Source organism: Sarcophilus harrisii, chromosome 2 (genome assembly GCF_902635505.1).
Source record: "Sarcophilus harrisii chromosome 2, mSarHar1.11, whole genome shotgun sequence".
NCBI classification, from domain to species: domain Eukaryota; kingdom Metazoa; phylum Chordata; class Mammalia; order Dasyuromorphia; family Dasyuridae; genus Sarcophilus; species Sarcophilus harrisii.
The window spans coordinates 370384266-370409254 of NC_045427.1; the positions used below are offsets into that span (position 1 = coordinate 370384266).

At 31.9% G+C, this 24989-nt stretch overlaps 1 protein-coding gene across 9 annotated transcripts in view; it reads right to left on the minus strand.

Moving 5' to 3' along the window:
* FAM13B (family with sequence similarity 13 member B) overlaps nucleotides 1–24989 on the minus strand; it is a 231591-nt gene that overhangs the window by 89100 nt on the left and 117502 nt on the right. For 7 of the 9 annotated variants that reach the window (XM_031953318.1, XM_031953314.1, XM_031953321.1 and 4 more), the window contains 11 exons: nucleotides 20952–20993; nucleotides 18195–18350; nucleotides 16701–16830; nucleotides 10428–10492; nucleotides 8010–8061; nucleotides 7374–7527; nucleotides 5237–5302; nucleotides 3450–3660; nucleotides 2637–2766; nucleotides 1282–1363; nucleotides 190–419 (listed from right to left, as the gene is read on the minus strand). In XM_031953318.1, the coding sequence (XP_031809178.1) occupies nucleotides 190–419; nucleotides 1282–1363; nucleotides 2637–2766; nucleotides 3450–3660; nucleotides 5237–5302; nucleotides 7374–7527; nucleotides 8010–8061; nucleotides 10428–10492; nucleotides 16701–16830; nucleotides 18195–18350; nucleotides 20952–20993 (1318 nt within the window). The remainder of the gene's footprint in view (nucleotides 1–189; nucleotides 420–1281; nucleotides 1364–2636; nucleotides 2767–3449; nucleotides 3661–5236; nucleotides 5303–7373; nucleotides 7528–8009; nucleotides 8062–10427; nucleotides 10493–16700; nucleotides 16831–18194; nucleotides 18351–20951; nucleotides 20994–24989) is intronic. The other 2 variants (XM_031953322.1, XM_031953317.1) reach the window with 1 other exon arrangement.

Consider the following 24989-nt stretch of genomic DNA (forward strand, 5'->3'; position numbering starts at 1 on the left):
GAACTGTGAAAAGAGAAGAGTATTAGACTAGATGACTTTTTAATGTCTCTTCCCAATTTAAATCTACGGCCCCTGTAAATAACACTACCATTCAAGGCTGACTTTTATTAAGGATTCTACAAGTTATTTCGAGTTTAAAAAAAAAAAATCACATTTTAGCTTGAAGGTAAGACATAAAATCATGATTACTTTAATGTCTTCTGGAAGGCTTCTTTCCATACGCTTTTCTTTCAATCTTTTCAGAATAAGTTCAAGTGTTGCCTCCTTAGTTGGCTTTTTCTCTTTCTGTATGACCCTAGATTCATCTTCATTCTCTTCAACTTCATGGTCTAGAGAAGAGCCAAAACTTTTTGGAAGAGTGTTACTGCGTGGACGTGTTTGAGGTACAAATTCCCCATCAGAGCTTTTGTGCTTTGCATCTACAATTCAGAATTCAACAGGAAAAACAATGATTTGTTTTTACATCAGAAGGAATCAAGAAAGAGAATTGAAGTGCACAAAAACACTAATATATAAGTACATGACCTCATCTCAAGATGTTTATGTTACCCCAATGATAAATAATAACCAGGTTCGTCAGTTTAATGAGTAAACTGTCAATAGCATCCAGACAATGGCATTGCAATTGAGGAGTAGACATTCATTATATGTGATGAAATCCTAGAGTTCTGAGAACTAGTTTTGAAAAACTAAATAAAAAGATTCTTTAAAAAAAAACTATTTAGGGGATTAGTCTAGTAAATAGACACATTATGCTAAGTGCTATTTTCATTGCAGTTATCAATAATTAAAAACTCACACTTCTCCATCCCTCCTTTACTATCTGCCCAGAAATTTTTATTTTTTACTAGTCAACAAACATTTAAGTATTTATTTACTTTTTGTCAGGAACTGTACTAAGTGCTAAGAACATAAAACAAACAAAAATCACAATTCCTGCTCTCAAGGAGTTCACATTCTAATGGAGGGGACAACATGTAAATAATTATGTATTTATGAGATATAGGCAGTGGAAATGAAAGGTAATCTTACAGGCAAGGAATTAGCAATATAAAAGGGAGAAAAGATTCTTACAGACAATAAGGGAAGGAGGGAAGGAGAGAGGGAGGGAGGAAGGAAGAAAGGAAAAAAGGGAGGGAGGGAGGAAGGAAAGAAAGAAGGAAGAGAAGGAGGGAGGAAGAGGGAGAGGGAGAGAGGGAGGGAAAGAAAAGAAGAAGGGAGGGAGGGGAGGAGGCAGGGAGAGGGAGAGGAAAGGAGGGAGGGAGAAAGCACATTATGTACCTTTAATTTGCTTCCTTAGTTTAGTAAGCTCTGTCATCCACTTTAAAACTTTGGGATTGGCTGCAATATCACTGTAGGAGGGCTGTAAATAAAAGGAGAAACTTTCAAAAGCTTTTAAAAACAACACTAACTTACACTTTTATATATATGTTCTTTACAAGATGATTTAACAATAACCCAAACTGTTAATAATAAACATCTACCTCAAAAATCCAAGTCTTGGTTCAATTCAATTATTTATTGTGTAAGATATAGCAGGGGAAAGTTGGCTAAAGAGCTGGTCTGAGAACCAGGAGGATCTAACTTTAAGTTCAAGTCCCGGCTCTGATACTTACTGGGTGACTGTGAGTTTAAAGTAACTTAACCTCTTTTCAATGCTGAAGGACAGTGGTATCAAACTCAAATATAATGTTTGGCCATTAATCCATACATAAAGATCCCTGCCTTATTTTTAAATATTTCCCAATTACATTTTAAAAACTTCCGGACTCATGAGAAAAACAGACTACATTTTTTACACCTCTGCTCTAGGCAACTCTCTAACAATAAAGAAGCTGCAGAAAAGGTGAGAACCTGCATTGATAGGAGAAAGCTTCCTCATCTGGGTGCTCCTTACAACAATGAAGTCCAAATTTCTATCTACTACTTAATAAATACTGCTTAATATCCTAGATACTAGGAAAGATTTTTTTTTAATTTAGGTATTTATTATTTCTATTTTCTTAGTGTTTCCAATCATGTAGATACAGATAACTAGCATACAATAATAATAAAGCAGTGGAATACAGCATGAGGACCAACAATGTTTAGGAAAAGGTTATCATCCAGTAGGCAAATCAGTAAAGAATCTGAGAAGGAAATCATCATCTGAGTTATAGACTTTCAAAACTGGGTAGGCAGAAAATTCAGTAAGCGAAGAAAGGGAAAAGAGAGGGAAGAAATGTAAGCATAGGGGAAAACACAAATCGGCAAAGAGACAGAAATGAGCAGGATTTATCTGGAGGAAAAAAGAACTGTGGCAAGAATATTTGGATGTAAGCTAGAAAATAGAGATACAACCTTGTTTGGCATTAGAGGTTTCCTCAAAGAAGTTTGCCTTGTTGCAGAAGCAATAGAGAAAGCCACTGAATATTTATCAGCATAAAATTAATGTGAGGAGTAATAAAAACAATCTATACATAAAAAAGATGAGTTTGGCAACACATTTGAAGGACATTTTGGCAGAGAGAGAAAACATATCTTTGGATAAGGTAATTGCAACAATCCAGATGGATGATGATGAGACTAGATGACATCAAAAGTTTTAATTCCAGCATTCTATCCATTTGTATATTTGACAAAAAATACTAACTTACCTTAGTATTTTTTTCTTTTTCAAATTGCTCTTCAAATTGTCTGATTTTCTTCTGTAGTTTCTTGACCAACTGATATGGTGTTTTATCTTCCCTTTTGTCATCTTTTGAACTAAAGGATGCTCTTCTAGTTCTGATTTAAAAATTAAGAGATACTCAATGTATAAAACTATAAAGACTAAAGAAACACATTTATTAGCTAAATTATAAGCAAAGATGGAATGAATTAATATAGCTTTTCAGAAATGAAGAAAATATTGTTAAAGTGCTCCTTCCCAAATATACCAAGACCATGAAGTTGGTTTAGTATCAATCAAGTCTTGCTAAAACCAAAGAGAGTAAGGACCTCATGTACTACATATTATAAAGCTGGCTAAGAAAACTTGTTGTTTTGTTTGAAACTGTTTAAAACTTATTTTAATTTATTCCTCAAACTGTTTTGACTACATAATGGTTACTGGTCCCTAAGAACATTTTAGAGAAAAAATTGTACCAGAGAAAATCAACTTGGAAAGTGGGAAGAAGGTAGGGTTAAGAAGGTATAGAGAAGCAACTGAAAAGAATTAAAAAGCAATTGACACAACCCAGAGAAGCTTAAATGCTCTTAGCAGCATCATAGCCATAGACAAGCTCATCACTTAATGCTTCTATACAGTAGCAGCTCGTAGAAGAGCCTGAGGAATCCCTGGAGATAATTTCAGGAAGAGTTAAAAAAAAAAAAAAAATGATTCTTTCAATTAAATAAAACATTCACCCATTATAAATTTCTTTTCAAGCTGGGTTAGTCTTAATACATTATAAAAGGTAAACACATACCTAGCAAAAGAAATCGCTTTAGATGAAGAATCCATAGTTTCTGGATCATGCAAGAACCGCTGGCTTTGTCCAAAATCTAAACTACGATGTGACAATACAGGTGGACAATCTTCTTCAAGAGGATGATGAGTCATTCTCCCAGCTTGTGGGGAAAGTTGAGCTTCTCCAGATTCAGAATCCTCCTGCCAAGACTTAAAAGCAGGAAATGGCTCTGCAAAATAAAACACAGGGAAATGGTACCATGGGTTTCACTCTTCCAAAAACTATAGTTTCTAGTGTCAAAAGCAGCTATATATATATATATATATATATATATATATATATATATATATATTCACTCTGAATCTAATTTATAACCAAATGTAAAGTGCACTTAATTAAAACTATGTCCCCATTCAATCACACTGTATACCATTTCATATAATAATTTTTAAAATATTAGTGTTTTTGAATGTTAAGGTCTCCATAAAGTCTCTTATTATAGCTTTAAAATATCTTAGGATAATAGTCCCCACATGAATATAATTTTTGCATAAGGGACTTCTCTTGTGTGTGTATGTCTTGTGTATATATATTTTTTAATAAAATTAAAGAGATAAGAAGAAACACACTGTCAAGTTGTTTGAATATTCAAGGTTAGTTGGATATCCTCCTTTAACTTTTCTTTTTAAAAAGAAATAAAAATGTCTTTGTTCAGAAAAACACTTTGTATTTACATTCAGGAAGAAAAGAGCTAAATCTTGCCAAATGAGTCATCTGGCTTCTGGCCATCAACTGGAACTATTAAAAGACGCCAGAACTCTTTTCGCATCCAGAGGCTCTATGTTAGGCTAGAGAATTCTTTTACCAACAAAAATCTTTACAGGGGCCTTCCAGAGTTTAGAAAACTTCAAAAATAATTAGTTTATAGCCAGTAAACAACTAATTTACCTGATATCAACAAGACTAAATTCAAAGTCTATTTTTCCTTTATAGAACTCAAAAGTATAATGTATTTCAATAATTAAGCATCAAAAACATTAGCAAGTCAAAGCCTTTGATAATAATTTTATGTTTTAGAGAAGTATACATACTTTAGAACAATAACACATTAAACATATTTTAACAAAAATAACTGCATACAGAAGTCAATAATAAAATGAAGCACACAGACAACCACTCCACAAACACTCCAAATACAAAATTAACTTCACATACCATTTGAAACAAAGCAGTCTGACTTTTATAAATGAAGGATGGGCTTTTTCGCCTTTTATAAGACAATAGTTTAACATGGACATTACTCAGATCAATTCAAAAAAATGTTTAATTGCCTTTGATTTTCAGAAGTTACTTGACAGTGTCAAAATTCAAATATATTTTTCCCTTGTCATGATAACAATTACCTAGTACATTATTTTTACATTTTTCTTTAGATACTTTAGAACAGTTATTTTTCAGAGTAAGAAGATACATCAATTTCCTTCTGCCACCAAGATAAATCTGATAACTGACTAAAATTCAAAGCGTGCAACACAACAAAACTCAGCAATAAAGTGATTTAAAAAAAAAAAAAACCCTTGTACCTGCTTCCCAGTGAGTAAGTAAGTAGATAGCAAGTTTTTATAAGAACTCTCCTGTTTGGGGAAAGAAAAGGGAAATAACAAAGGCCATTTTCTCTGGGTAACATTTTACCCATAAAGACATTCTCAGGAAATGGGGACAGCAGGAGAAGGGCTAATTGTAAGGCAAACAAATCATAAACCATAAAAAAGGCAGAAAACTAAACTATGGTGAACCATACTTACCCTCCCCATCTCTCTGCAGATGCATTGTTTTGAAATCAATGAGGGGGAAAGTGATAGGGCATGACGCTAATAAAATGGAAAAAAAATGGCAAAAATACTAAAGTGAACACACAGCACAGTCAGAACAAACCATACACATAACTAACACAAAGCTGAAAGATACAAAAAACATTTTCCTGGGCGAAGTTACTTATTCTACTCTTCAAAAAAGTTTACCTAAACAAAATTAGTACTGACCAAAACTTTGAAAACAGACAAACATGCATTTCCTTTTAAGCAAGGAAAAAAAAAAAAAAAAAAAGTTCTTTTTTATTTGTGTTTTGTTTTGTTAAGGATAACACCTGAAGAAATAGAAATACCCAATTGGATACTTTAAAAAAAAAAAAAAGCTTTCCAAGTACTATGTTGAGAATTGCACAATAACATTAGCATGAATCAGCTCTATCACATTTCATTCCAGATTTAAGATTATGAATTCCTTTAAAAAGAGAGTATATTTCTTTTCAAGATCAAGACCCTTTTTTAGCAGCTACAAGTGATTTTTCTGGGGTGCACATACTAAAAATCTTTCCCAAATTTCATTCTATTGATAATGCATTCAACTCTACAAAAAATAGAAGTTTCAGATTTATGTGACAGAGGAATAGGTGACAACTCATTAGGAATTAACCATTTCTTTGCTAACTAAACATATTAACCATAGAGATGCCTATTATCTTTGTTCTCTGAACATTCTAAATTAGGTAAGTTGATGAATTAACACAATAATGCTCTATTACTCTACTAATTCATCTGTTAGTGAAAGACTGGATGACAAAGCTACATTAAGAAACCAAGAATATACCAAATTGCATGGCTACTTTAAGTTGATCAGAACATGTTATGTATGTCAGATGTAGTCAATAGGGGTAGTACCTCTCTGTATAACAAATTGAAATCAGTGGGAAAGATTTATGAATCCTATATTCTTCTAGAAAGGATCTCACTATCTTTCTTGAAACCTATTAACTCTATCTTGCTGAATGGCAAAGGCTAAAAGTACTCTTTTCCCTTCTTACCCCAAAATGAAGGAATGACAATGTAACCCAAGTAGTAGTATCAGAATCAATCTCCCCACTGGTGGGTAATTTCAATAGATATTAAAAAAAAAGAAAAAATAGAATTTGTATTCAAGTGCCTTATGGGCCACTTCTATCACTAATTTCAAAACATATGTAGTATTCTATTACTGTCAGATCTATAAGATGTTAACATGAGCTCTAAATGTCTTTATTTGGCAGAGCAGTTCTTTTTTAAGAGGAAAACAAATTGGCTCAAATTCAATCTAACTAAGACAAGACTGATATACTACTACTAAGCATGCCAAATATCTAAACCAAATAAGAAAGGCAGCTAAAAAGATTAACATCAGAAAGCTGTAAAGATTAAGGGTAGATGTAAAAATAAAAACCACGCAGATAGAGAAGAATTTTCACTAAAACTACAACTGTAACCCTAACCTAAGTTATAGTAATACTAATACTTCAGATTATACCCCTAATCAAAATTATCAGAGAGGTAGATAAAGAGCTAATTGTTTCCTTGGGATGATAATACTTAAAATCTGATTTTAAAATGTAATAAAATAAAATACCTATTACTGAGTGAAGACATATGGAACAAGGGGCTGTTTCTGTATTCATAAGTGCTATAACATTCCTTTTAAATTTCTATTTGGCATAGATATTTTTATGCAAATCTATACCATCATGAATGGGGTCATTGCATTGTGATCCCCTTAGAAATGTCCCTTAAAATAATACAGAAGTTCTATGGGAATATTTCTAGGACTTGACCTAGACACAGATTTTAAAGTCCTAACAAAAAGATCATCTTCCTCACCCCCCCTTCATATCCAGCTGAGACCGGTAGGCCCTTTCCTGATCAAAAGTTTCCCAAGAACTTCAAACTCAAACATTATATCACAACAAAAAATAAAAACCTACCTGGCAACTCTACCTGAGGAAAAAAATAATAAAAATAATCTGGGACTTGGTGAAAATAATCTCACTATTTTATGTTGATTCAATTACAATGTTTGTTTTATGCCAATTCAATTACAACATTAACTTAGGAGGAAAAAAATGAATAAAATTACCTTCCCACTTATCACCATCAGAAACATTCTTCAGCTCTAAATGGGGAATATGCAAACATGCTGCTTCACCATGACCACCACCACCACCACTTTCACCTCCTGGCACTTCTGATTCAGTGTTGGCATTTAAATCACAAATCTTGCTACTAGAATCCTATATTAAAAAAAAAAAAAAAAAAAAAAAAAAAAAGACTACATTTAACAACAAAGCTATCTAGTTTTAAATAACAAGAACATATCCACACTGTTCATTATAGCACTTATTGCATGTATAGCCAACCAATTTGTATACATTTTCATTCTCTAATGTATCATCAAAGTTTTCAGTTTTACATACTCTCTTGGTAGAAAATTAAGTACAAAGGACTTCCTTTTTATCTATAATCTATAATCTATAGTCTATAATCCAAATTCTACCAAAGTATCAAAGCTACTTCATTACAATATACTTGTCAGTGGTGAAATTTAAATCCTCCATTCAAGCTCAAATCAGAGCAATAGATGTGTGAACACAAAATGTCCAACATTCTAACTTGGGGAGAGGGAGAGAGATAGAGAGGGTGGTACAATCAGAACAAGAAAGCTAAAGAAATGATACATGCTTTTTGAAATCACATAATAAAAGGAAATTCTTACCAGAGTCAACTGTAAAGATTTGCCACTGTCATCAAAAGGCACACACTCATTTCTAAAAACATAAAACAGACTAATTACTCTTTTTAAGAAAAAACTATAAAATCTATTAGATATTTCTTAATTGAATTCCTTTCTTCCCCAATACAGTTAACAATTTGAATGTGAGAAGAGAAACTGGCAACTGGAGGTATGTACATTCTTTGGAGCCCTACATCTGGAGAATTTCACACTACCCAAAAAGATCCACAGAATCTCTTTGGACATATAAACATTGAATAACTCCTCCCACACTACCACCAACCCCCCTAAGAAAAATCCCCCCCCCAAAAAAAAACTATTTTTGAAAAGGAAAATCCATAACAAATATGGAAACCAAGGTACATTGGAAAGAATTTTTCTATACAAATGTCACTTGTTTCAAATAGGTTTGGAGGATCTTATTTTTCCTTCTCAGAACATTTAGTTGTTGGGTGCAAATGGCAGCTTAAAAAAGTAAGGGTATGGCTGAATATGTTTTGTAAAAATGTACAACTTATGAGGGGGAGTTTTATGACAAATGAACTTTAAAAATCAAAGTTCTTCTAAGCCATTCTTCTTCCTTCAAAATGTAGAGTGAAGGCAGATTTTTTTTTCCTAGTTAAATCATATCACCTTAACTTTTCACTAAAAGACCTCCTTTTTACAAGGACAATGTTAAAAGAAAATATGTTTGAAAAATATAGTATTTAGCCTCTACTCTACAATCAAGAGTACAGGTGGAATTCAAATTTCATAATAAACATAAGAACTGTGGGAAATTATTTCATTTATATCACTACACAAATATATTGCTTCCACCTGGCAATTTCTTCACCCAGAGAGGGTTCATGATTACAAGTAGGATTAAGAAACTAAAATCTGTAACCCATTTTCTCATATTGGTTCTTGCTGGGTGTGTGTGTGGACTGAACTGAGTAAAATTATATTTTCATGGGGCCTCAAGAGCTCAATTTTATGTACTACTGTAGGCTGAGCTGTACCAAAGGTAATCTAGGAACCTAATTCTTAGCAGCATAAGTATTAAACATGCAAGTCTTACTCCACCTAACCAACAGTGCTCCTTTGGTTCCAGAAACAAGTTTGCTAACCTACACACAAGTTGAAGAGGGAAGAGGTTTTCCAAAAAGATTGAGTCCTCACTAAATGGATCCTTATTGCTCTACCAGATCCAGATGTCATCATTCTGGGGATGCCTGTTAATGATGTTAATCTTACATCTTCAGCCCATAGCTTCAACACTCCCTGGGCTGGAATGGGGATCATTCCTGCCTCCTGAAAGGAAGCAAAAGGAACTACTGTGAGCAGGGAATCTGTGGACCTTAAGAGTTTGGGGATCCTCCAGAGACATGACTCCAAAGAATTTACTTACTCTCAGAGAACAGTGATGTACTGAGGAAGCGAGACAGTGGAATTAAAACAACTTTCTTTGGCTGTGGCAATTGATTATTATCAATTTAGCAACTATGTATTTTCCATGTTTCACAAAATCAACTATTTTATTTGCAATACACTTTTTCAAACATAAGTAACACAAAGTGCTAAATACATACATGATTTCCTAAGAAAGTCTTTGTTTTACTATAATTCTTTGGGGGAAAAAAAAAGCATGTAACAAGAACTATCATATGACCTTAAATGTATACTAGACACAAATTATGCTTGGTTTACTAAAAAGCACTCTGGGAAGCCAAAATTCTACATAGAGTCGGCCAATAATTAGAATACTCATTGAATCAAGTAACTCCTTCCTATGTATGCTACTCAGGAAGATATACAGGAGGCAACTGTACAAAGTACTAGATGGGGCAGCTAGATGGGGCAGCTAGATGGCGCAGTGGAGAGAGCAATGAGTACCAGTCCTGCATGGCCCTGGGCAAGTTACTTAACCCCAACTGCCTTGCAAAAATAAAGTACTAGAACATACCAATGGTGAGTTCAAAAGAGAATGGAAATACCCTACACATATTTGTTTGAACAGACATATCCCAATCTATCAATTATCCAAACTTCAGATACTAAAAATTAACAAACTGAGAAAAACCATTCATAATACTAATGTGTAGCAAAGCACATTATAAATTTTGATTTTTTTCTGAGAATAAGTAACTCAAAAGTTTTATATGCTTCTAATAATGAGGGAAAAGTGCTGGTGTTTTTTTGAATACTTTCCAAGTCAAGTCTACCTGAATCACTATACCCTGGTAAAAAAAGATATACTTGCAAAGAATAGTCTTTGCAATTAGAATTAACAAGATGTTTGATTCTTATTATGTCCTAACAACTATGAATATACACACATTCATTTAAATTTCAAACCAAAAATTGAAGAATTACTATTCCCCAAATAAATCAGGAAAAAGTTAATAAGATAATATGTACCTCTGAACTTCTTCATCTTCATCATCACTATGTTCAATACATGGCTCTAACAGTATACCTAAAGACTGATGACAAAAACAGAATCATTATCATGTTTAGTTAATGGGGCTAACACCAATTAATTAATATAGAAATGAACATACTTTAGAGAAAGAATTTTAAAATCTCAAGCATTTGTTGTAGGGTGAATGAACAAATTGTCCAATTCCATTATCTTTTATCATATCATCTAAATGACAAATTAGGCATTGATATCATTTAGAACAGAGAAGAATATCAATACCAGTTGCCCCTCAAAACCAGAATGTTATCAAAGCAAAGTCAGGGGAGTCCCACTGAAGGCATTCCTATTCTTCCACAATCATAGTGCCTACCTCCAAAAAGATCTCCCTATATTATTTTTCTTTGTTTTTTTTCTCTAGCTATTAGCACATGTACAAATGGGATCTCAGAAATAGTATCAGTAATAGTTACTAGAAATTTTAAAATATAACTTTTTAGATTCTTTTACATTGATTTTCAATTTCCTCATCCATCAAAAGAAGGTCAAAAAAAGGTCTCATGTTTCCTTCCACTTCTAACTTTCATTTGGAGACCAGTAGCTAAGATTGAACATTACAAATATAAACTGACTACACTGACTGTTTCTTAGTAAAACATAGATTTATTTAGCATTTTGGGTTACCTAAATTGATTTGACTTTGAGAAAAAATTATGGTTTTCATAATTATGAAGATAATGTATGTAATAAATATATTTAATTTAGATCTCTAGAACTGCTTTTTCTGGCTTGGGAGTCAGTCTTAAAATGCAGCTTGAAACGATCTATCAATTCTTGACTGTATATGTTAAGTGAATCGAACTAATGATTGTAGAACCTGTTCCCTATCTTTACTGTTCCAAAAGCTATGGGTTCAGAACAGAATGCAATACTCCAAGGATGTGGTGAGACTATGGCAGAGTAGTTAGATTATCGCATCCCTTGTAATATATATGTATATATATATATATATATATCCTAGAGAAACAATCTTAAATGAATTACATAACCAGACTTAAAATGGCAATATTGTCCAAGTGTTTTGTATCCCTCAATGCAGCTCATGGTGCTGTATTCTGGGCACTATTGTCAGAAAACAAACGGTACAATTCAGTTTAATACCCACAAAGATGCTTAAGCACTTATGAGAATCTAGCTTCCATAAAACAGTAAAACTGTACTATGATAGTCTAACTGGAGATTCCTTCAATTTAAAAAAATAAAGGGGTTATTTCTAATGTGCTAAAGTAAAGACTGGGTTAGTTTATTAAATAACCTAAATACTGCTACCCATTATGACTTATAATGATTTACCGAGAAAATTTCTTTAAGCCTTTCCTATATACTTAAAGCATTCTTCCTTATGTTAGCTACTTATGAATGTCTTCTCTAGTAGATTGATAAGTTTTTAGGACCAAGAATAAAGCCTAATTTATATCTGCATCAAGACTTAGCACAATGTTTAATATAAAATAAAAGCTCATTAAATGTTTGTTGAAATATAATGTGGTAAGAGAATTAGATTTAATGTGGACTTAAACCTAAATCTACTAATTTTTATTATTTCCTAATTTTAACTATCATTTGACTTCTTGTGATTCAGTTTTGCTCATTATAGCAACTAATGCCAAGAAGGAAAGTAACTTGTTCAGGGTCATATTAACATTTTGGGTATATCTAAATAATCATACATTCTAAATTAATAAGATAAGAGAATCATTCGGATCCAACTTATTTTTATGAGCTAATTACACATTCTTAGCTCCAGCTAAAACAACCTATTTGTTTTTTTCCTGTGTAAGACATTCTATTTCTCACCTCCACACTTCTGAACAGATTACACTCTTCCTCCTCTCCTCCATTTTTGAAACTCTTGGATCCCATTCCTTCAAAGCACAATTCAAGTGCCACCTTCAAGAATACTTTTTTGATTTACCCAGTTGTTACTGATTTCCTTGCATCCCTCAGTCACTATATATTTGTTTTGTGTATCCTATTTATCCTTTATCAAGGAAGCACATTAAGATAAGCATAGGGAGAATACATAGAAAAAATGAAAAAAATTCCTGCCCTCAATCTGTTTACATACTATCTCTCGTTAGGGAGGATATATATATATATACTTCTCAATGCCAGATGCTGTCCCACTGTTGTACATGTGTCCTAGTGCCTAGTACACAGTATAAGCTTAATGGCTGATTTATAAAAAATAAAATAGGAATCCTAAAAAGGTTCCCAAATCTTTTTCCTAAATGATGATACCCATACCCTAATCTCACTCAAGCAGTTAATCCTATCAAATCAATGTGGGTGGTTGTCCCAAACTGTTAAAACCGAATTTTTAATAAGTTCATTATATGGGAATTTGGTCACAATGTATATGTATTGATAAGGGCAACATAGGTTAATAATATGCCAAGGAATGCATCAAAAAAATAATGGACAAATTTGCTGGGTTAACACTAAAAATTAGCATTACCAAATTAGGGGTCAAATAACTAATGGTACATATAACAAGTTGACACTAACAAAAAATACTTCTAGGCCTAACTATAAAGTGAGTCAATATAGTTACAGAGACTCTTAAAATGGCTCATTATATTCTTCCCTTGAAAAAAATTGGCTAACTCTACTCCTAATGGCACACAGGAATATCTATTTTTAAAAGGAAGAGATAAGGGGGATATCCAAATGAAGTCTCTCCTTAAAACTCTCTTATGCTTTTTCTTGAAGATTAAAGAAGGGAATAGACATACAATACAGTAGTAGTACAATAGTAAATGATTGTAGTAATATTATATTTGACAAATGTAAATATTTAAGCTCATGTAATTTTGGTTCAAAATTTTACCATTTAGTAAAAATTGTTAGGAAAATTGTAAAGTTTTACAGAAACTGGGTATAGATCAATATCTTACACTATTTACCAAAATGGATACACAATCTAAATATAAAGAGAGATAAGAAAACTAGAACATGTAATACATTACCTATCAGACTTAGGAAAAGAGCTTATAAACAAGATATAGAATTGTGAAATGTGAAATGAACAAAGTTTTGTACAAATAAAAACAACATAGCTAAGATTAAAAAGTAAGCAGAAAATGGGGAGGATATTTTTATATGCAGATTCTCAGATAAAGGTATATAGAAAGTTATGTCAAATGTGTAAGAATGTTAATCATTCTCCAATTGATAATTGGTCAAAGGATATAAGCAGGCATTTTTTTAATGAAGAAATCAAAACTACAGGTAGTCATATAAAAAAATGCTCTAAAACAACTGATATGGGAATGCAAAAAAAAAAATCATACTTAAAATGATAGAAGGGGAAAATAACAAATGCTGGAGGACAATATGGAAAAATTAATACACTGTTGGTGGAACTATGAACTGATCCAACCATTTTGAAGAACAATTTCAAATTAATCCTGTAGAGTTATAAAACTCTGTATATCTAGCAATAAATACGCTGTTTTAGATTTGTTTCCCAAGGTGAATATAGAAAAAGGAAAAGAAATAAAATATTTATAGCAGCTCTCTTTGTGGTAACAAAGAACTGGAAATTGAGGAAATACCTATCAACTGTAAAATGGGTATTCAAGTTGTGGTATACTACTATATACATATGCTGCTATGCTCTAAGAAATGATGAGCTGGTTGATTCTAGAAAAACAGATTTTTTGAAATAATGTAAGAGCAAAGTGAGCAGAACCAAGAAAACATTGTATATGGTAACAGCAATACTGTTTAAAGAGTCAATGTAAATGAACAAATTATTCTGAGTTACATAAATATTCAAATTAATTACAAAGAATCTATGAAAGAAGAGAATCCAATACAATTGTATATGCAAAAAACCCAATAACTCAAATCCTTAGGACAAAGCATAAATCTCATGGTTCACACCAAAACTTGAACAAAAGATACATAAGTATTTAAGTCGAGAAGCAATACAGCACAATGAAGAGAACTGGTCTCACAATCAAGATGGAGCAAGTTCTTTTAACAGATTGAGAGACTATCAATTACAAAGTTATTTTAAGGGCCAAGATGTATTTCTTCAGTATGCTGTAGTCAGCCCATTTTAGCTGTTTATCTGGACATCTTTTTATAGCAATGAAAAGATATCACTGGTATCAAATGAAATTACATAGATCACATGGCTAGGACTCCCGTTCTTACCTCTAATCCTTGTTTCCAGCATGCAGGAGAGGATATTTTGGATATTTCTTACATACCAACTATATCTATCTGTCTTTCAGTATGTATTCTCTTATGCCTTTTCTTTCAGGACAACTACAAGTGCCTGTCTTATACAATAAGCTACAGTATTACTATTACAAGAAAACAGTAACCAAAGAAATATTTCTAAACATTTCTCAATGTTCCAAATATTTCTGCATTAGATAACACACAATTTTTAATAGAAATGCAAATGAAGAAGCATTTCTAATCTAGTTTATGATTAAGAACTTTTAACATCAAAAAAGTTAATTGAAAATTAGAAACTTGAAACAAAATGTGAGCAAAACTGAACTTTAAACACAACAGCAAATGGAATAGAAATGTTCTCAGTAATCTCATTTAGATAAGTTTCTAACGCTCAAAATAATATTTAATGGCAATAATTTTCTTTGACATCTACCTGATGTCAAAAAACTATCTGATCTAATCTATCTGATTAAGTGCTTCTTAAAAATAAAAAAAAAGTTTTATTAAATGTTTTTCTTTCTTTCTATATTAACAAATATTTACAAATTACTTCCTCTCTTTAAGAGATTTCTTATAATGATATAAAAGTTAAATAACATTAATGAGAGTGAACTCATCTTCAAGTATATTCAACATTTTATATCTGTAGCATCTATTTTTAAAAAATGCAATAATTCTATTTTCTCTCCCCCACTTCCATTTAAAAAATAGAAACAAACTTTTGTAACAAGTATGTTTCATCAAGCAAAACAAATCCCTCAACATTCATTCTCATTCTCATTCTCTCATTCTCTCTCTCTCTCTCCCCCCCCCTCCCTTTTTCCCTTCTTCTCCTTCTTCCCTCCCTCTCCCTCTCTCTCTTCCCTCTCCTTCTCCTCTCAACATATTTACACCTGTATGTATCTGTCTCCCCACATATTTACACCTGTATGTATGTATGAGATTCTGCATCCTAAATCTATCATCCACCCCTCTGTAATGGAAGCATGTTTTATCATCAAATATATGTAATCAAGAATAGAATGAATGGATCTTTGCTTAAGTGATAATAATTATATATCTAAAACCAAAAGCTATATTTTATTCATAAGAGAAATAAAATCCTTTCCAATAAATTCAATGGCACATAAGGATGTTCTAATTAGGGAAATACAAATTAAAGAAATTAGGAAATCCCACCTCATTACCATCAGAATGATAAAGATAATCAAAAAAAGCAAACAATAAATGTTGAAGAGATTATGAGAAAATAGATACATTGATAAGTGCACCTATGAATGAGTACAACCAGTGGTATATGCCAATAAATGTTTATTTAACCAGCATTTTAAGAGAGAAAAATGCATCATGATACACTTTTCAGTATACTCAATATCATTAATCTTTTATCTATCTTTTTCTTAAGTTGAGACAATCAACAAAATAACAAATGAAGCTTTAGTTTTATAGCACTTACCAAGGTACATAAACACTTAATAGAATTTTTAACAAATTGCCTGCTGTCTCAATTTGAAAGGCAGAGGGGAAGGGGGAGAGAGAATTTAGAATTCAACATTTTAAAATTTTAATGTTAAAAATTTTCCCTACATATTATTGGAAAAAATAAAATATTATTACAAAAAACAAATGAAATGCTAAGTTATAATATAGGAATATGATGTGATGCTTTATTGTGTTATAAGAAAGCATGGAAAAAAGGAAAAAGATGATTTTTAAAACTTGTAAAAAAAAGACTTGAATTGATACAAAATGAAGTGGTCACAACAAAAAGAACAATTTGTTCTACAACATATATCATAAAAATGAACATTTTTGAGAGCTTTTAAAAACAGATGAAGAAAATGAGCAGAAAAAGAACAATTTATACAACATAAATAGCAAATTGCTGTAACTTCTATGCTACATTAATCTGTTAGTGAAGATACTAAGCTATAACCATTGTCAATGGAAAAACATGAGAAAATGAAGAATGTGAAACAGTATATGACAGAAAATCAGAACAGCTGACTTTGTCTTACCTGGTCATTTTCTTCATTCTCAAAAGCAAAATCAGGCTGAATTGCTTCATTTTCTAAGTTTGTGCTAGCCAATGTTTCAGAGCAGTCTCTGATACTTTCACTAGCATTAATATCACCAGCAATAGCATCCCTAGTAACAAAAATGGTAAAAAGAGTATTAGGCTACATGGTTAAAAAAAAAAAAAATTTAAACAGGCATACATTTGTGTGTATCTGTACTCTGTAGGCTAAAAAGGCACAGTTTGCTAAACCATTTGGAAATATTTTGAAAATTATTTAGAAGCTATTCTATCTGCAAATGATCAATAACTAAGAGTCAAAAGTTATTCTAATTTTGCATTCACAATATGAAATATAGACATAAAATCAATTATTAGTCATTGGAATTGACAGAAGAGTGTAAAAATTTATACTATATTTCTCTATGAAATTAGTCAGAATGGCTAGTTACTACAGACTTGCCTTATTTAATAAGGTGGCATAATGAAGAGAGTACCAGACCCAAAGTCATCAAGAGCAGAGTTCATATCCTGTCTTACCTACTAAGTGTATAATGCTGGGCAAATTATATATATCCTAAGTTTCTTCATCTGTAAAATGAGGATGATAATAACAGCTGCCTCCCAGGGGTGTTGTGAGGATAAAATGAGATAATATTTACATAGCTCTTTGCAAAAGATAAAACATGACATAAATTATAATTATTGATAATATTACTTAAATGGGCTGGAATATCTTGGAATATCTCAAGAAAATATGCCACTCTTTTTTCTATACAAACATAAGAATGCTAAAATGCCACCAATAGCACACATGATTTGCTTTATTCAATTGACTGGTCCGACAATGAGAGGCATGTTGTAAACATAAATGTGCACATTGACTTACTAGAATTAATTAAGTACTTTTACCATGAACAAAACAAAATCTAAGAACTTTGTTTCTAGTAGTATCCTTTGGAAGATAATCTCCACAAGCAAACTTTTTGGTATCTGTACTCTCATATTCAACCTATGTTATCAAAATAAATTAATTTGGATTGCTCTTTTTATCTTTCAATATTTCTAAGCTTTAGCTCACACTTAAATTGCTGCTCTATCATATAATCCCCATTTAGTTCTTGTAATAATACTTCATGAATCAATTTTCAACAGTTTTTTTATCTCAGAACCCTAACTTTAGAACTAGAAAAAAAGCTCAGAGGCATATAAAGCCTCTGAATTTCTCCAGTCTTTGCAATTGGTATGCAATTTTCTGAACTATTCCAAATTGGAAAGACTATTTATGAGAGAGAACAGTGCTTCACAGTAAAATACTACAAGAGATAGCAATGACAAGACACTGCTAAGAAAAAAATTTGACCTTTTGCGTTTAAATAAAATGGGTTGAGTTTGGTAAATTTAAGCAGAAACTTTACTTAAAAATAAAAAACTAAATTTCACATTAAAGCCAGCTTTACATTCCTGCAATAGCAAAACATAAACAGTTTCTTACTGGTTATTAGATCCTTCTCCATCACAATTTATATTTTTTGCTTCATTATTATGCCCCACACCATGCTGTTGTAAATTCTTTAGATCATGATCTATGCTGCTCTGCAGATCAAAAAGGTGCTGTTCCACAGCTGCTCTAATTGTTCTTTCTAAAATGCTACAAAAGAGAGAATGGGTTTTAATAAAAAATTGCCAAAACGTAACATTAAAACATGCCTAGTAAGTTTTTCAAGTAAAGGTTGTAAAGCTGGATGGAGCTCAAGAGAGAAATGAGAGCTTGATGTGGAATTTAGAATTCTTCTGTATATAAATAACAATTAAACCAGGGCAGCTAGGTGGTACAATGGATAGAGTATCAGCACTTGAATCAGGAGGACCCGAGTTCAAATTTGACCTCAGACATTTGACAATTACTGGCTATGTGACCCTGGGCAAGTCACTTAATTCCAAGTGTCTCAGCAGCCTCCCTCAAAAAAAGGAAAGTAATGAGATTACTTAGGGAAAACAAAGTATAGAAATATGACACAAATGACACATATAAACAAATAATATTACTATTAACTGGGGGGAAAAAAAGAGTAATCAGAGAACACTGAAATTGGGAGTCCAAAAGAACCAAATCGAAAATTCTACCTTAGACACTTCAAGTAACTCTATAATTGTAGGCTAGTCATTTAACTCCTGAGCCTCAGTTTCTTCATCTGTTAAATGGCAATATAAACATCAATAGCACTTATTTCTCAAGATTTTTGTGAAACTAAAATACATTTTTGTGTATAAAGTGCTTTACAGATCTTAAGATTACATGTCAGCTGTAATGAAAATTATGAGATGTGGTCAAATAGATAAAATTGTCCAAGTAAAAGATGTTACAAATCCTATTTGGTTGGTGGCTGTTGTCCTTCGTTCTCAAAAACCAAAATGACCTCATTATGCTAAATTATCAAGTTAATGTGTCCAACTATGATCAGACCAATACGAGTTCAGAAGTCCCTTTGCAATATATTCTCATAACTTTGTGCATCTCGTGTTTTTTTTCTGAGCTTATTCAATTCTGCTTTGCGCATAGCACAGCACCTCCTCTGATGAGGGCACACCATGCTGGGTATGCCAGTATCTCCCATGTCATTGAATCAATTCTAAAGCTCTGAAGAGAGACCTTGAGAGTAATCTTGTATCCCTTTTCCTGACCACCTTGTGAGCACCTGCCCTGTGTGAATTCACTATAAAATAATCTTTTTGGCAAGGGTACATTTGACATTCAAACAATGTGGCCAGCCCAACAGAGTTGTGCTTTCTGCAGTATACCTTAGTATGAACGCTTGGCAGTTTAGTTTGAGAAAAGATAAGGTACCAGATACTGAGATCCTATCACGTGATCATCAGAATCTTCCCAAGACAATTCAAATGGAAGCTATTCAGTTTCCTGGCAAGTCATTGATATATTGTCCAGATTTCACAAGCACACAACAATGAGGTCATTTTGACAGTCTAATACCTTCCTCGCCCATACTTTCCTTCAGAGCCTCACAAACACTTAACTAGTTCTGGCAATGTATGTGTCAACCTCATTATCAATGTCTACATTCCTGGAAAGTATATTGCCAAGGTAGGCGAGTTTATCCACTGCATCCAAAAATCTTCCATTTGCTATAATTGATGGTTCCATGTAAATATGGTGTGGTACTGGCATACTAATGTGATGGTCATCCTGATGATTCATTCCTTATTCAATCAGGAAAATTCAATTAAAGATATTTAAAAAAAAAAAAAAAGATTTACCCATATCCCACAGACATATTCTTTAAAGTAAACATGTCTAAAACTGAACTCATTTCTTGTTGCTCTCTCCTACATATACTCCATTTTTCTTCCAACTTTCCCAATGCTACTGAAGGCACCACCTGCCTTTCAGTTTTCAGAATTTATAATCTTGACTACCTATGATGTTTTACTTTTCTTAACTCCACATATCCACTCAGTTGCTGAATCTTGCTGTTTTTCCTTCATATCTCTTGAATCCAATTCCTCTCCACTCACACAACTACCATCTCCATCCAGATCCTAATTACCTCTCATTTAGATTATTATAACTTCTTAATTTGTCTCCCTATCTCAAATCTCTCAACACTCAGTCAACGAAACTTGTATTGAAGTTGGCCAAACTAATACTGGTGGTTTCCTAGTAGCTCTAAGATAAAATACAAACTCTTCCATTTAGCTTGTAAAGCTCTTCAACCTGGCCCCAACATAACTTTGTAGCTTCGCTAGTTATTATTCCCCCTCCTACATTCTGCAATCCAGTCAAATGACCTGTTTTTTTTTTCCACTGAAAATACATTATCATTTTAACCCCCATGCCTTTTCACTGGGCATCTCCCATACCTGAAATCTATTACTCTTCATTTAGAAGGCAGTTCAGATACCATTTTCTATATAAAGCCCTTCTTGATTTCTACAACTTTTAGTTTCCTCCCTCTCACAGTTCCTAGTACTTAAAATATTTTGTGAGTGTATATGTATATGCATTTATAAAAGCACCTAAAAATTGTGTATAATTTTATATATTTTAATTATCATCTAGAATTGCCATAATTACTAATTATTTACATGTCACAAAATTTTATATAATGGTTTGATATAAAGTAAAGGCAATAATCAACCCATTACCTTCAACTTCTAAGGAGAAAACACTGAAATAAATTACTTGCAATCTAACATAACATATATATCAACAAATAACAAATATGCTACTTACTCTGCAGAGGCTGGCAAGATGTTGATGGGAGTTATATGAGCACTGTAATCAAAGAAAGATTATTTTTAAGAATTAAAATAATAACACAGCATTAGTGAATAAAGTAATGTACATCCTCACCAATCGGGAAAATACATTAAAGAATGTTTTCAGAAAAATTATTATATTAATACTTTTTTTCAGAATCTAACTGGCTAAAAACATGCAATAACAGATAGACAGGCATATAAATGGACTGTCCCTTCAATGTGTAAAATAAATTTACCCTTTACCTACTTGCATACTGAATGGATATGTAAAAGAAAAGCAAATAGCTTGATTCAAGACTATAATTAGGAAAAATTCACTAAGTTGATAAAAAAGGTATGATTATAGATTTTCTAAGATAACTTTTAGAATCTGATCATATTTTACTATTTGCTTTTTTTCTTCAACCATCAGATGCATTTCCTTCAAAGGAAGCCAGTACAATTATACCAACTCCCCTTCATTAGAGTGCCAAAAGATCACACATAGGTGACAGGATAACCATACCACCATACAAGACTTCAGTTATTGGCTGAGTCAAATCCAACATAGTCATCTATATTAATGTCAACACAGGTTCTGTCTTGTAAGCTACTTTCAATCCAACCCTAACCCTAACCCTAACCCCCATCCATACATCATAGTTGGATGTAGCACTGCTCTGTAACTGTAACAGGCAGTGAATATTCATTAAACATATCTAATATATGCCTGGTCTGCAAAAAACTGTAAAGTAACTTGAGAGAAATAAGGCTTAGATCAACATTTCAAAAAATATAGCAAAATGATCTTTACATAGATAAACAATCTAAATATAAAAGTTGTATCATGAACAAATTAAAGGAAAATGGGAAAAGACATCTTTCAAAGATATGGATAGGAAAACAGAACCTAATCAAAGATAAAGAGGTGATCACAAGAGATAGTGAAAATAAAATGCTTCTCCCTAAAAATCTGAACAGGCTTTCACAAAATCAGTACATAAGAAAAAGAAAGAAAACAGTTACTAGACAAGGAAACAGAGGAAATCTTTTGCTGCAATTTTTAAAAATAAAGATCTGATATCACATACACACACACCACTTTCCAACAGAGTAAAAGGACATGAACACATAGTTAAAAGGCAGAAATCTAAGCTATAAACAATGAAATATGAAAAAAAATATTCCAAATAATAATTAAAATACATATTAAAATAACTGAGATTCTACCTCAAACACATTAGGTTTGACAAAGATGATTTTTAAAAAAGGAATATGGTAATTGTTGGAAGAACTATGGGAAAACAGGCACAATAATCCACATTAGCAGAAATTAGCTTTATTAATAGAAATAGTTGTGAACTGATTGTCATTCTGAAGCACTTGAGAATTGAATAAAGAATTGAAAATTGAGGGAATGCCCATCAACTGGGGAATGACTGAACAAGCTGAGGTATATGAATATTATAGAATATTATTGCTCTATAAGAAACGATAAGCAGGAAGATTTCAGAAAAATTTTAAAAAGACTTACATGAAATGATATTGAGTGAAATGAGAACCAGGAGAGTACTATACATAGTAACAGCAATATTGTGAAATGATCAACTATGATAGAATTAACTCTTCTCAGCAATTTTCAGCAATGATTCAAGATAACTCCAAAAGATTCATGATAGAAAATGCTATCTACATCCAAAGAAAGAACCATGTGGTTTAAATGCAGATCAAAGCATACTAATTTTATTTTTTTCTAATTTTTGTTTTATTGTAGTTTGTTCTATTTCTTCTTTCACAACATGATTTAATGTGGAAATATGTTTAACCTGACTGAATAGCTATAACTTTTATCAGAGTGCTTGCCCTGTAGAGGAGAAGCCAGGAAGGTAAGAAATCTGGAATTCAAAAATCTTATGAAAATGAAAGTTGAAAACTTATCCTTACGTATAATTGAAAAAAAAAATGCTGTTTACAAAGAAAAAAATAAAGAAAAAGGATTTGGCTCCCCAAAGTCATTAAACTACATAGTATTTTTGGATCGATGAGGTCATTACTAGTCATATTTGCCCAAAAGACCAAATAAATCTTTAAAGGAAGTCCTGTACCAAAAAAAAATTATTTATAGCAGCACTTTTTGTTGTGGCAAAAAACAAATAACTAAGGGGGTGCCCATTATTGGAGAATGACTAATATAACTTAAATTCAATGTAATATTATTGTGCCATATGAAATGACAAAGAAATGACAATATCAGAGATAAAGGAAAACCACTTGGAAAAGACTTTTAAGCTCTCTGGATCAATATAATGACCAACTATAATTCCAGAACATAGATGGTGAAATATCCTAAACAAGAAATATCCTAAAGATGGATTCAAGATGTAGAATGAGACATATTTTTGGACATCAGCAATGCAGGGGATTTATTTTGACTACAAAAATGTGCTAACAAAAATTTTGGCTTTTTTGTTTTCTTTTTTTTTAATGATGGAAGGCTGGGGGAATAAAGTAAAAGAAAAACAAGGAAGCTGTCAGTGGCTGACAAAAATAATAAAAAAAGAAGGTGATTGTGTTTTCAAGTACCCAGGAAAATAGAAATTACAGAAATGTACAGAATTGTAAAACAGTTCAACACGAATGCTCAGCATTACTCAAGTAAAAGTTTGAGTCTGTTAATAGCTTCCAAAAAATTTGTGAATGTCGTACAATAAATGCAGTCTTTTTCCTTCCTCTCACAGAAACCATTAGCTACATAGAATCAACCTTAAACAAAGGGTAACATTTTAAACTTATAGTTCAACTGCTTCAAATATCCCCAGAAGTAAACAAGGAAAACATAATACCTCTCAAAGTTTTGTGATTAATATTATCTACTCAAAAGGAAAAGTATATATAGTAAGACATTCACATATAATCCTTTTTTCCTGTTGCACTTTGTTCATGAAAATGCTCATTTTATTAAGTATTTGTTAAGTTCAAAATGTCATCAACTATGAAATGGAATATGAATGAAATGGAATATTATTGCACTATGATAATGGACAAAAGAGGATGGATTCAGAAAAAATCTGAAGATGTTGTATGAACTAACAGTGTGAAATGAATAGAATTAGAAGAGAATTCATCAATATTATAAATAAAATAGCTCTGAAAAAGAACACTAATCAACACAATGAGCAATCACAACTCTGAAAGACTGACAAAGTAATATTTTCTACTTCATGGGGGTAGAAATATAAATGCAGAATAAGACACTTTCATATATAGCTAAGAATTTTTTCTTTTGTCTTGACTATATTTGTTACAAGAGAAGATTTATATTTTAGAAGACTTCTAGAAGTGAGATGAAGTACAGGGTAGTGATACTATTGTTTGTTCCTCATAACAAAAAAGACAATCAATGAAATATTTTAAAACTACAAAGAAAGTAGAACCAAGTTTAGAAGGGGACACAGTCAAGCAGAGTAATGTGATATTAACATGTTACATTTCAGACATACTTTTTAAAAAGATATTTGCAAATATATTCATTTCATATACAATCCTTTCTGCTGGCCTTCTTTATTAATGAAAAGTTCACTATTTGCTGATGATTTCCTAGATTCACAGTATTTTTAATTTTTAAAAAATAATGGTCCTAATGGTTTATCATGGCTTAAATGTGTCTCCCCCAGACATGAGTAAAACTTTTCCTTTTATAGATGGTTATTTACCTGAAAGGATAGGTTTCTCACTTTTTTATGCTTAACTTACTTTTTACTAAAAAATATATAGTGCATATATTTGAAGTTTATAAGTAAAACTAAAAAGATGACAAACTAATATTCAACAGCTTAGTTTCAAATAACCTGGTAAAACTTACACATAGGAGTAACTTTTTTCTCCTTATTTTCAAAGGCTAAGGTAAATTTTTAAAAGCAATTTTGGTCAATGGTTTTACAAAACAATTTCAGTTTTTAAAAAAACTTACATCATGTAGAAACAAATACCTAAGAGACAACAAATGTGGAAAAGAAATACCCATGTCAAA